Source organism: Physeter macrocephalus, chromosome 14 (genome assembly GCF_002837175.3).
Source record: "Physeter macrocephalus isolate SW-GA chromosome 14, ASM283717v5, whole genome shotgun sequence".
Taxonomy (NCBI): Eukaryota; Metazoa; Chordata; class Mammalia; order Artiodactyla; family Physeteridae; genus Physeter; species Physeter macrocephalus.
Genome location: NC_041227.1, coordinates 98,113,364 through 98,127,289, shown reverse-complemented (window position 1 = coordinate 98,127,289; position 13,926 = coordinate 98,113,364). Strand labels below are relative to the sequence as shown.

The 13,926-nt window shown below is 42.5% G+C and overlaps 1 protein-coding gene across 1 annotated transcript; it reads right to left on the bottom strand.

Moving 5' to 3' along the window:
* Positions 1-6,061: 6,061 nt before the first annotated feature.
* LOC129391332 (eotaxin-like) lies at positions 6,062-7,936 on the bottom strand. The gene is made up of 3 exons (XM_028499149.1): positions 7,861-7,936; positions 6,554-6,665; positions 6,062-6,167 (listed from the first exon to the last, which is right to left on the bottom strand). Exons 1-3 carry the CDS (start codon positions 7,934-7,936, stop codon positions 6,062-6,064), a joined length of 294 nt encoding a protein of 97 aa, XP_028354950.1.
* Between the last annotated feature and the right edge of the window lie 5,990 nt (positions 7,937-13,926).

The window sequence follows — 13,926 nt, the reverse complement described above, 5'->3', positions numbered from 1 at the left end:
TTTGTGGCTTTCTAGGCCTAGCTGGCTATTTATTGCCTCACAGTTTCCTAATTTTTCCCTATTAGCTTCCCCTTTCTATGAACTTACTAAAATTTCTGTCCCTGAACCCCTTCCATGGGAAGATAAACATGAGTAGGCCTTTCTAAGACTCAAACAAGAACCTCCTGTCCTAGGGCTACCTCACTATTCAAAACCTTTCACCTTACCTGCGCAGGAGAGAGAGAACCAGGCCCTGGGAGCATCGAGAGCCTGGTAATAAACACAGGCCTGTCACAGCATCAGCTTGATTCCATTTTTCCTCCTACTCCAGCTGTCTTAAGGCTATAGCCACAGCTGCAAAGTTAGTAAAGCCTCAGAGGATCTAACCCTAGGAAATGTTTATTTACAAATTCTTCACACTGTCCAAAGTCTTCTTAATTCCGAGCTGACCCAACATTTCTCTGCAAGCAGACTGATCTCCTGTGAGATTCTTCTGTTCTCACCGCCTAATCTGTACCTTAAACATTGCAACATCCTTAATCCTGCTATGTTACCACCTCTACCTGATGAAGGTGAGCCCCATGACTGCGCGGTAATAATATCCCATTTTGTGACACAACGTTCTGATTTACAGACACCCTGTCGAGTAATCCTGATCTAATTTTGTTTGTGGATGGTTCCGATTGTAAAAAAATGAGAAAGGCTATTCCACACTGGTGATGCTGTTACTACCCCAAATGAACTACTTGAGAGGGTAAGCCTCCCACAAGCTAAATCAGCTCAACAAGCCAAGCTCTGTGCCAGTTATCAAGACAAACTCTTAATATTTATACTGACAGCTGGTATGCCTTTGGTATTGTCCATGATTTGGGAATGTTATGGAAACAAAGGGGGTTTTCTTACATCCTCTGGGACCACAATCAAACATGGATAACAAATAAACAACCTTCTTCCTGCCATTCTCTTAGCTTCTGAAATTGCTATTATTAAAATTGAGGCTCACACTAAAAGGACTGAACCTGAATATCAGGGAGACACCCTGGCTGGCTTTCATGAGAAGGCCATAAAAGTCCATAAAAGTTGTGGCACGGGACTTCCCTGGTGGCACAGTGGTTAAGCATCCTCCTGCCAGTGCAGCGGACATGGGTTCGATCCCTGGTCCTGGAAGATCCCACATGCCGCGGAGCAACTAAGCCCGCGAGCCACAACTACTGAGCCCGCGTGCCACAACTACCGAAGCCCGTGCGCCTACAGCCCGTGCTCCGCAGTAAGAGAAGCCACCGCAATGAGAAGGCTGCTCACTGCAACGAAGAGTAGCCCCCGCTCGCCGCAACTAGAGAAAGCCCACGCTCAGAAACAAAGACCCAAGGTAGCCAAAAATAAAAATAAAAAAAGCTGTGGCACATGTCGATGAAGTCCTTTCTGCTTCTATATTGTGACCTTTTGTTGCCAGACTTCTGCCATGCTGACGGAGCAACAGTCTGCTCCTGAGTCCGAGAAATTAAGATTGACTGTGGCTGTAAATTCAATAAACAGTCGGAGTTCTGGGGAAATCAAGATGGCCACTTGTTTCTTCGCAGCTTCCTGGACAGTCCCGTTTTTCAGGTTTTGCATTCTTTCACTCACCATGGTGCATTTAAGATGACTCAAATTTTAAATAAACTTTCGTGGGAAGATGCCTATAAAATTACAAAAACCGTTTACTAGAAAAGTCTGACCGGTCAGGTCCCTAATCCTGGAAAAATTATCTTTGTTCCCAGAGGCCTCCGACCTCCTCCCTCTGGACCCTTTTACACCTGCAACTGGACTTCATTCAGTTGCCACCTAGAATGGGTTATCACTATGTTCTTGTCATGGTATGTATGTTTTCTGGATGGGTTGAAGCTTTTCCCTGCCACAAGGCTGATGCCCTCATAATGGAAAAAAAAAACCTTTTAGAAAATGTGTTTTCCACTTTGGGTAAACCTTCCACAATCTCCAGTGATCAAGGCATCTACTTCTCTGGGGGGTGGGAAATCATACGAGCCTTAGCAAAAACCCTGCAAAGTTTTTGGAGTCAACACAGTCAGCCCTGTCACCCTCAATCATCAGGCAAGATAGAACTAATGGGATCCTCAAACTTAAAATCTCTAAACTTGCTGAAACTACTGGACTCCCTTGGTCTAAGATGTTGCCTCTGGCCTTGCTGACTGTTTGTAATATACCGTTTGGGAAACATAAACTCATTCCACATGAGATAGTCACTGGTAGACAAATGTCCCTTGGTATACAACTGTCTGCTGATCCCTTGTTTCGTGCTAACGTGATCAGCTACTGTAAGGCTTTAATGTCTTATGCTAAAGCCTATCAACAGGTTAAAGAAGATTTCCTGTATTCCAATTCAAAAGATCGTGTTGGTAACAGTCTGGAGCCTGGTTATTGGGTATTCTGGAAATGTCATCAGAGGAAAACAGCCTTCGGACTCTGTTCGAAAGGACCTTATCTAGTGCTCCTGACCACTAACACTGCTGTGAAACTAGAGGGCCTTGAGCCTTGGGTATGCACATCACAGCTAAGGAAGCCTCCACCTGACATCTGGTCCTGTACAGATGCTGGAGACCCCTGAACCAAACTGTAAGAGAGAAGCAGCTGACTTCAGAGTAGACTGTTGCCACCCAAGACGCTGGATCAAGACTTCATACTTTAACTGAATATGACAGTTTTTTTTCTTCTCTTTCTTTCTTTTACTCTGGCATTGGCTTGGAAAGATAACACTCTCATCTGTATCTCCCAGGCCATTGCTAAGGGGAATAACCTTTCAGAATGCTCAATTTGTCTTCAAAGAGTCTCATCTATCCATGATGCTAGAGACCCTCTGTGACCAATTTCTCTTCTATTTCTAATGTCACTGCAAACTATGATTGACCCCCATTTAGAACTCTCTTACTAAGTTCAACTCTTATCACCAGAACATCCTGTGCCTTGTTTTTCCCTTTGTCAAATCATAACTGTGTGTATTCAATTAGACACAAATACCTACAAAAATCTTAGTACATTTGCAACCCCACGTTCCCATGATTATCTAAAACCGATTGGCCCCCAATCGCTAAAAGATCTCACCAGCAGTGCACATCTTTACAAAGCATTTAGGATGACTCTTTATTTCAGGCTAAGAGATTCTCTTCCCATATGTGCTGAAGACCTGATTGACCCCTGGCTTGGATGGGTAAATGCAGCAAACCCTGTGAATGAGTCCATTAACAGTACCCAGAATGGTCTGTGCCCCAACATGCTTTGTCTCTCTCTGTGGTTGTTTTCATTCTCCCTGGGGCTATGGCTGCCTAGATGACTAGGGCACAGCCAGGCAATGCCTCTTAGGTTATCTAACTGTGCCTCTAACTTTCCACAAATGAGTTAAGTCATCTCATTGATTGACTTCCCTGGATTTACACCATTGAGTTAGAAAGGAATTAGCAGAAGGTGTTCACGACTCAAGATTAGCTTCCTTTGGCAGGGCCATACTTCCCTGGTTATGAGTAAATACAAATGACAATATGATCAGGAACCCCTCCTTAACCCCCGAAGACATTGCAGATTCCATTGCTAAGACAATAGCTGCCCCATAAAGATCCTTAAACTCTCTGGTCAAGGTTCCTCTTAATAATAGGATAGCCCTTGATTATCTTCAAGCTGGACAAAGAGAGGTCTGTGCTGTGGTCAACAGCACTCGCTGCACCTGGATGACCCTTCTGGGGAAGCTGAGACTCAAGTTACGTCAGATCCCTGAGCAAGGCACTTGGCTTAGGAAGGTGACTCCTTCGATGGTTCTTTCTTTGACTTATTTGATTTTGATTGGTTTGGGTCTTAGAGACCATGGCTCGAAGTGCACTCCCAACATTAGGGATTATCTGGCTTATAATAATCATAGTAATCTCCCTGGTGTGTTGTATTCTCTCTAAGACTGGAATGTCAGAAGATGAACAAAGGGAATAGCCAACTGAAAAATCGTGAACCTGAAACCACGACCTATGGACATCACAGAGATGAAGGAAAAATTGGTCCTGACCTGTGAATACCACACAGAGGATGGACAAAAGCTGTGAGAACTACAGAGCAGTAGCTAAGGGTGGTGCTAATGCCTTAAATTTTGATCTCGTGTCTCAGTTATTCTGATCAAAAGTGGGGGTGGGGGCGGGATAGTTTTTAAAAAGGAGACAAAAAATAAAATAGAATAAATAAAACAAAATAAAAAGGAGAAAGCAGGCCCCAAATAGAGTCACTTGTGCTAAACCCCACATCAGCAAACCAAGACTTATTACCTGAACTAACTTCAGTTCAACCCCCCAGGATTGTGACCTTTAACCAGTCAACCTGGAATTATCTGGTCAGCACTAGTGAGCTGACCCAACTGCCAGGCCCTTCTATTCTCCTTAGGAAGGTGACCTTGCCTGAAACAATGCATTCTTTGCTAATAATTTCCTTTTTCCATCCCCTTTCTGCCTTTAAAAACCATTCCTTTCTACAGCTTGGGGAAGCTCCTTTTTATTGCTAGATGGGCTGCTGCCTGATACATGAATTGTTGAATAAAACCAATTTGACCTTTAAACTTATTCAGTAGAATTTTTGTTGTTTAACAACCTCATGCCTATACATTGCCAGAGTGTACCGGCTGCTCCCCCTTACCCCTCCCACTCCAGCCCATAGAGGTGTTTACTGAAGAAGCCCCACTGACCATGGCACTCCCCTTCCCCACTAAATCAAAACTTTCAATGTCTAGTAACACTAGGGTGACCAGATGCTCCGATGTGCCAGGGTCGGTGTTAATTTATATCTGTTGTCCCAGCATAATTATTAATGGTGCCTCCTTTTATTCTCAGACGTGCCCTAATTTGAGTGATAAAAATGACATGTTCATCTTACTTAGGACTATCTGAATGGAGCATAAACTCCCCACCTTCACAGACTGGCCTCAACCTTCCTTCCCAAATTTCCCCACCACTTCACACAGACCCCAAATTAACATCTTCCCAGTGGGCCTCCACCCAACTTGATAAACACATTATAATCCCCCCCGCTTCTAGGCGTTCGCTCAAACTATACCTGTCTCCTTTCTGCCTGGCCTGAAAGAGCTTTCAAAGAGCCCCTGCACTTGTCCATCCGTGAAGACCTGGTTTAAGTTCCAGGATGAAGCCTCCTTAAGTGCCGATAAAGCCTTAGTCTAAATAAACCTCTTGTCAAGGGTTATCTAGGCTTCCTCTGACTTCCCAGTGTCTCCTTTCTGTTTATGGTGGGTTGGAGGATGATCAGAGGAGTAATGTCAGGCACAGGGAGACTATCACAGGCTGTTGCCACAGGTCATGGGAGAGATTTGGGGCCAGCATGGGGCTGGCCAGGCAGGAAATGGTGGTGAGAGTCCTGCTGAATAAGAGACTGAAGTACCTGGGGTCTGGGAAACCTCTCTTGGGGACTGGAAGTAGAGGGATGAAAAGGTTTTGTCTGGTCTTGTCAGTTTTACCCTGAATCTCATTGAAGACCCAGCAGAACCAGAAGGCCATTTCTCAGGAATACAGTTCCTGCCCCCATAACCACACCTCTCACCCCTACTTCCGTCTTTCTCCCTCCCAGCTCAATGTGGATTCCCCACAAAATATACGACTGCTGACTGTAATAAAAATAGTTTTTCTGAATTCCTAAAATAACATTTATTTCCATTTAACATTATGAGCCACACCTTTGGTTCACAAGAGCAATGTCTTCTTAAAAATACAAAACATCTTTGTATCGATCATCCTTGCCAGGACCCTTACAAGATTCCAGGGAATTAAAGAGGAGAGAGACGACATTACTCATACGTTGCAGGGGATTGAATTGGGGCTCACAGAGGGGGAGGCACCCAACCAAAGCTTTACATTTTAAAAGTAACAAAAATTCATGGCAAAGAATTTTTTTAAAAGTCAATAACTCATATGCAATATTTTTTAAAAAAATTATTAAATAAAAGCCATTCCTTTTGGAATGAGGTTATCTCAGAATACTTCTTAGGAAGACCAGGAGATTGAATCAAGCATTTTGAGGCTCTGGTTTGGTTTTAAAAGGTGAATATTTATGGCTTTAAAGTTTGGGATTTTTGGTCCAGGTACTTCATGGCATCCTGGACCCATTTCTTCTGGAGATCAACACAGATCTTCTTGTCCTGCTTGGTGCTGAAGCTGTGGGAGAGAGGGAAAGAATTATTAAGGATCCTCTTTGAAACTTGTGCTGATTTAATCCTAAACCTTCCAGGACCCTCTGCCATGGGATGAAGGGGTTGCCATGGGAGCAGAGGAAGGAGATAGAGGAAGGATGGGATGCTGAGGGTCAGTAGCTGCTCTTGATGGCTCAGTAAAGCCATTCTTGCTCTTGACTGGTATGACCTGAACAAACTTCCAGACAGGGAGCTAGAGGGAAAATTTCCTGTTGTGAAAACTCATGGATTGGATTATAGAGAGGGAACTCTCTAAGTGTAAGGCTCCAGTTAACTCCAATGCAGTTTCAAAAGCTCTAACCCCCAGAAATGAAATTTTGGGCTGGGAGAGGGTAGGTTTTGTCTACTTACATCACAGCTTTCTGGGGACATCTGCTGTCCGTGATTCTTCTGTAGCTCTGCAGTCGTTCAATGGAGATCTTCCTTCTGGCCACATTAAAGCAGCAGACGGTTGGGACAGAAGCTGAATTGGGGAGAAATGAATGAAAGACTGAGCACTAATGATATGTAGATAATTTTTAAGCATGACTTTGTAAGGAAAGAAATTTCAGGACGGCAAGGAAATGTAAGAGATGGAGGCAGAATCCATCTTCTCTGAGGTCCTGTACCTCTGTCTTTGATTTGGTGTCCCCAGCTGTACAGTAGGGACCCATCGCTACAGGCAAGGATATGGAAAAAGCTTGGTCAATGCAATAAGCTCCAACTTTGTCATTACGAAGAGCTATGTCACTAAGTGATAGTCATAATACTGTTCATCAAATACTCTCCATTCTCTGCTTTCTGGACACATGGTAGACTTGCAAGTCTTGGCCACTTTTGGTTGATTGGAACCATTAACTGGTCTTGAGCAATAAGTGAGAAGACAAAGTGACAAGTATCATTTCTAAGGTAGCTTTTGTAATTGTCAGTGCAAGACCCTTGAGAGCTTTCTTTTCCTTCATTACAGTAAGCAGCAATGTTCCCAATCCATCAATTGCCCCATCAATCCAGAATCCTGAGTATATGAAGTCAAAGCTCTAGCCAATACATTATAGATATTTAGTATGAGTAAGAAATTAACCTTTGTTGTTTTAAGCCATTGATAATTTAGGATTGTTTGTTACCACAGCATGCATTGTCTTATTCAGACTGATGCATGCAGTAAATCTAAGTCATCAGAGGATGAAAACATGAGTTATGATACAAACATATAGATACAATCACAACACGTCACCTTGAGAGATTCCCCTGGGACCTGATTCCCTTCCTCTAACCACTGTTTCTGAAAACTGTCTTGGGATCCAGTAAAATTTTGGGGTGTACAGTCAAAGCATTTTTTTTCTCTCCACCACTGACAAAAATGCCCCCTGTGCCTGCAATAAGAGAGGGTCTTTCCTTTGTGTGCCCCCATGCCCAAACATGCGAAGGCAGCCGGATTATGGATGGACACAACATCACTCTCGATACTCATGTCAGGAAAGAGTGTGGGGACTGACCTCAGTAGCCTGGGTTTCTAGTTCTGGCTCTTTCTCTGATTGTGAGGTTGGGGCTCTTCTTGTCCACTCATGGGACCCATTTTCCTGTCTTTAAAATGAGGGGGTCTGCAGCAAGTCTCTGCAGATTCTTGCTGATCTGACAGTTCTGGTGGTGATCAGCTTTGCCATAGAGAAGGGACTTACCTGGCTGAGCCAGCACCTGGGTGCCGAAGACGGCTGCTGTGAGCAGCAGACACAGAAGTGCTGCAGAGACCTTCATGTTGAGCAGGGAGGTTACCAGCTTCAGCCTGAGAGCTGTTGGTTTCTGGGTTTTTCTCAGCCTCTCTGCAGCTCTCGCTGCTCTGCATGCCTTTTAAAGATACACAGGCTGTGGAACTTCCAGGGAAACCTTTGCTTGGCCAGGGTCATGAACAAATCATGACAAAGGCAGGCCCTGAATTGCTGTTCCAGATCAGCAAGTTAACAGAACATAAGAGATAAACTCATTTTCCATTCACACATGTTTTTGGAATGACTGAGCAAAAATGACCCCTAGAGGGTCATTTTTACAAGCTCTGCTTTCTCTGAAATGAACCATCTGCAGTGGGGGAAGAGTCAGGGAGACCAAGGGCATGAAGAGATGAGGAGATTCAAGTACCTTCCCTGGTCCCTGTGTTCACATGGTGGTCTTTAGGATTTTAGAGGCCAGAAAGGGGCCCTAAAACTTCTGCTAGGCTCCCATCCAAATACAGAGAGATCGCAGCAGCTCTGAACATTGCTTGGTCTCTGGGAACCCAGGAATTGTAGCACATGAGAAACTCACCCCATAATCCAATCCAGTGGTCACAGAATCTTAGTGTCCTGGAATTTTAGTGTTCTAGGACATCAGAACTGAATATTTCTTATTTATCTTGACTTCCTGTGCATTGTTTACTCAGTTTTGTTAAGGAAATTTGACAAATAAAGATTGTATATATTGAAGGTGTACAGTATGATGGTTTGATATTCACATGCATTATGAAATGATTATTGCAATTAAGTTAACTCACACATCCATCACCTCCATCACCCCACACAGTTAACTTTTTGGGGGGGGTGCATAGTGAGAACATTTCAGATCTACTCTCTTAGCAAATTTCAAGTACATAATATAGTATTATTAACTAGAGTCACCTTGCTGTACATTAGAGCCCCAGAACTCATTCATCTTATAACTGAATGTCTGTACACTTTGACAAACATCTCCCCAGAAACACAAATCAAAACCATAATGAGGTATCACTCCACACCTCTTAGGATGGCTTTTATAAAAAAGACAAGGCACAGTAAGTGTTGGCGAGGATGTGGAGAAAAGGGAACCCCTGTACGCTATTGGTGGGAGTGGAAATTGGTGCATTCCCTATGGAAAACAGTATGGAGGTTCCTGGGCATTTCTAAACTATTTGCTTAGCCGCTAAAGCCTTTTCCAAATGGAATCAAATAGCCAAAGCTTGTTCGTCAAATACACTGTAGTGGATTGGGTCTGTTTGAAGCATAATAGTTGGCCCACATGCCCTCACACGCCAAGGATTCAAGGAACACATTTGGAAAACCAGCAATCTAGTTCAACCTCACTCCCTGAGCACACATTGCAGACAAGGTGCCCGATGGCTAAAAATATCAAAGAGCAAGAGGAGACAAGAACCTACATGTATCCTCTTCATGCACAACACTAGGCCCCCTAGTAGGAGATGGTGCGAGGGGAGGTCATTATTAACGGGGTCTTTTAATGAGGTCCTTAATTAAAGTCTTTAATGGGGTCACTGAGGTGAATACAGAATTGAATACTGGTATGGAGGCACTGCAAGGTCCTTTCCGGGCTTTTCCTTTACACTCCCATATCAAATTGGTACAGGTGGCACAGAGAGGTGTGTTGAGAAGGACTCTGAGGGCTTGCCTTGCATTAGTAGACGACAGTGACGTGGCTGACTGGTCATGTCCATCATGGACACGAGATTAAGAGAGTCCACTTACTGGCCTCCGTGCTCTCTCAGCTCCCATCTAGAGTAACTGGTCTACAAGTAACTAAAAAGGAACAGAGTAGAGACCAGGAAATCTGGATTTTCCTTGCTCTTTCCTGCTCAGCTCCAGATGAAGTGGTCTAGCGTGGTCTCTGGAATCAGGATCCTGAGTTTCGGTGATGGCTCTGCCACTAATTAGCTTGGATACCATGGACAACTTACTAGCCACTCTCTGCTAGGTTAAGATGGGAATAATAATCATGTCTACCTTAGAGAATTGTTGGGTGAAATAAATGAGTTAATATACATATAAAGTGCTCAGTGGAGTGATCACTCTGTTACTCTGTAAGTGGAAATTCCTATATATTAGTGTTTAGAAATGGGGCAGATTTTGTGGGCCAGGGGATGCTAGAAAATGACCTTGAGTCTGACCAGATGGTTTCGTCAACATCTTTTCCCCAATTTTCCCAACTGCTTCTAAATAAAGGCATGTTATGCTAGGGACATTCTCCAAGAATGCCTGAGTTACACTAGTGGAGGAACCAAGCTCTTCAAAGTTGTGTCAAGATAACAAGTTTGGAAGATTCAAACATGTTTGGCTGCCAAGGTTGAGTGCTTATGTCCTCTTAGGAGGAATAATTTCATAACTCTCCTGGGTTTTTAGAGGACCCTATTAGCAAGGAACTTTACATTCTTGTGTTTCCCTCCAAAGCTCTGGGTTTCATCTGTATCAGAGAAACTGCAGTAGGTAGAAATAAACTAAATCTTTAAACATTTAAGTTCAGCAGCTGTTTTGTCCAGTTACCTGCCTGTCTCTTACAAGTGCGGACAGCTTCACTGGCTGTCACTTCTCTCTTCCTTAGAAGTTCGTCACTCAGTGGTGACGTGAGCTGGGTCCATTACTCACCTCTGGTCTGGAGCCTGATAAATGTGGGGCTTTGGTCAGGAATGACTCTGAGTGATGGACAGAACGTGGGTCCCCCCGCTGTGAAATCTGACCTTCTTGAGTGTTTTCCAAAGAATGACTGATGATCAGTGGACAAGGATACCAGGAAGCCGGACTCCTTGTTTGTTTTGCAGCTCTGCTCCAGATTTCCTCTAATAATGAAAAGTTATACACAGAATTGAAAGAGACATTAACATTCATTTTATTCCAATCTTTTCTTAAAAAAAAAAAAAGAATGGAGACCTTGAGCTTGGGGACCACTAACAAAATCCCTAAGGCAATGTGGTGTGTTTTATTTTTTTATTTTTATTATTTTTTTAACATCTTTATTGGAGTATAATTGCTTTACAATGGTGTGTTAGTTTCTGCTTTATAACCAACTGCATCAGCTATACATATACATATATCCCCATAACTCCTCCCTCTTGCATCTCCCTCCCATCCTCCCTATCCCACCCCTCTCAGTGGTCACAAAGCACTGAGCTGATCTCCCTGTATACATCTGGTAGTATATATAAATTCATGCCAACCTCTCACTACATTCCAGCTTACCCTTCCCCATCCCCATGTCCTCAAGTCCATTCTCTACATCTGCATCTTTATTCCTGTCCTGCCCCTAGGTTCTTCAGAAACATTTCTTTTTTTTCTTTTTTAGAATCCATATACATGCGTTAGCATACAGTATTTGTTTTTCTCTTTCTGACTTACTTCACTCTGTAGGACAGACTCTAGGTCCATCCACCTCACTACAAATAACTCAATTTTGTTCCTTTTTATGGCTGAGTAATATTCCATTGTATATATGTGCCACATCTTCTTTATCCATTCATCTGTTGATGGACATTTAGGTTGCTTCCATGTCCTGGCTATTGTAAATAGACCTGCAATGAACATTGTGGTACGTGAGTCTTTTTGAATTATGGTTTTCTCAGAGTATATGTCCAGTAGTGGGACTGCTGGGTCATATGGTAGCTCTATTTTTAGTTTTTTAAGTGAACCTCCATACTGTTCTCCATAGTGGCTGTATCAATTTACATTCCCACCAACATTGCAGGAGGGTTCCCTTTTCTCCACACCCTCTCCCACATTTACTGTTTGTAGATGTTTTTGGTGATGGCCATTCTGACCAGTGTGAGGTGATACCTCATTGTAGTTTTGATTTGCCTTTTGCTAATTATTAATGATGTTGAGCATCTTTTCATGTGTTTGTTGTCAATCTGTATGTCTTTAGAGAAATTCTATTTAGGTCTTCTGCCCATTTTTGGATTGGGTTGTTTGTTCTTTTGATATTGAGCTGCATGACCTGCTTGTATATGTTAGAGATTAATCCTTTGTCAGTTGTTTCATCTGCAAATATTTTCTCCCCTTCTGAGGGTTGTCTTTTTGTCTTGTTTAAGGTTTCCTTTGCTGTGCAAAAGCTTTTAAGTTTCATTAGGTCCCATTTGTTTATTTTTGTTTTTATTTTCATTACTCTAGAAGGTGGGTCAGAAAAGATCTTGCTGCAAGTGTTCTGCCTATGCTTCCCTCTAAGAGTTTTATAGGTCTGGCCTTACTTTTAGGTTTTTAATTCATTTTGAGTTTTTTTCTTTTCTTTTTTTTTTTGCTGTACACGGGCCTCTCACTGCTGTGGCCTCTCCCAGTGCGGAGCACAGTCTCCGGATGCACAGGCTTAGTGGCCATGGCTCACGGGCCCAGCCGCTCTGCAGCATGTGGGATCTTCCCGGACCAGGGCACGAACCCATGTCCCCTGTATCGGCAGGCGGACTCTCAACCACTGTGCCACCAGGGAAGCCCTGAGTTTTTTTTTTTTTAATGGTGTGAGGGAGTGTTCTAATTTCATTCTTTTACATGTAGCTGTCCAGTTTTCCCCACACTTGCTGTGGCTAAAACTTCCAAAACTATGTTGAATAATAGTGGTGAGAGTCGGCAACCTTGTCTTGTTCCTGATCTTAGTGGAAATGGTTTCAGTTTTTCACCATCGAGAATGATGTTGGCTGTGAGTTTGTCATATATGGCCTTTATTATGTTGAGGTAAGTTCCCTCTATGCCTACTTTCTGGAGGGTTTTTATCATCAATGGGTGTTGAATTTTGTCGAAAGCTTTTTCTGCATCTATTGAGATGATCATATGGTTTTTCTCCTTCAGTTTGTTAATATGGTGTATCACATTGGTTGACTTGCGTATATTGAAGAGTCCTTGCATTCCTGGGATAAACCCCACTAGATCATGGTGTATGATCCTTTTAATGTGCTGTTGGATTCTGTTTGCTAGTATCTTGTTGAGGATTTTTATACCTATGTTCATCAGTGATATTGGTCTGTAGTTTTCTTTTTTTGGTGACACCTTTTTCTGGTTTTGGTATCAGGGTGATGGTGGTCTCGTAGAATGAGTTTGGGAGTGTTCCTCCCTCTGCCATGTTTTGGAAAAGTTTGAGAAGGATAGGTGTTGGCTCTTCTCTAAATGTTTGATCGAATTTGCCTGTGAAGCCATCTGTTCCAGGGCTTTTGTTTGTTGGAAGATTTTTAATCACAGTCTCAATTTCAGTGCTTGGGATTGGTCTGTTTATATTGTCTATTTCTTCCTGGTTCAGTCTTGGAAAGTTGTGCTTTTCTAAGAATTTTTCCAACCTTCCATGTTGTGCATTTTATTGGCATATTGTTGCTTGTAGTAATCTCTCGTGATCCTTTGTATTTCTGCAGTGTCAGTGGTTACTTCTCCTTTTTCATTTCTAATTCTATTGATTTCAGTCTTCTTCCTTTTTTTCTTGATGATTCTGGCTAATGGTTTATTAATTTTGTTTATCTTCTCAAAGAACCAGCATTTAGTTTTATTGATCTTTGCTATTGTTTCCTTCATTTCTTTTTCATTTATTTCTTACCTGATCTTTATGATTTCTTTCCGTCTGCTACCTTTGGGGTTTTTTTGTTCTTCTTTCTCTAGTTCCTTTAGGTGTAAGGTTAGGTTGTTTATTTGAGATGTTTCTCGTTTCTTGAGGTAGGATTGTATTGCTATAAACTTCCCTCATAGAACTGCTTTTGCTGCATCCCATAGGTTCTGGGTCGTCGTGTTTTCATTTTCATTTGCTTCTAGGTATTTTTTGATTTCCTCTTTGAGTTCTTCAGTGATCTCTTGGTAACTAAGTAGTGTATGTTTAGCCTCCATGTGTTTGTATGTTTTACAGACTTTTTCATGTAATTGATATCTAGTCCCATAGCGTTGTGGTCAGAAAAGATACTTGATATGATTTCAATTTTCTTAAATTTACCAAGGCTTGATTTGTGACCCAAGATATGATCTCTCCTGAAGAATGTTCCATGAGCACTT

What these genes read in the sequence shown, in the direction of transcription:
- LOC129391332 (XM_028499149.1), bottom strand. Translation starts at nt 7,936, where the DNA reads ATGAAGGTCTCTGCAGCACTTCTGTGTCTGCTGCTCACAGCAGCCGTC. An exon ending in CCAGGTGCTGGCTCAGCCAG is followed by an intron (nt 6,666 to 7,860) that starts GTAAGTCCCTTC and finishes TCCCCAATTCAG; the next exon opens with CTTCTGTCCCAACCGTCTGC. An exon ending in TGTCCCCAGAAAGCTGTGAT is followed by an intron (nt 6,168 to 6,553) that starts GTAAGTAGACAA and finishes TCTCTCCCACAG; the next exon opens with CTTCAGCACCAAGCAGGACA.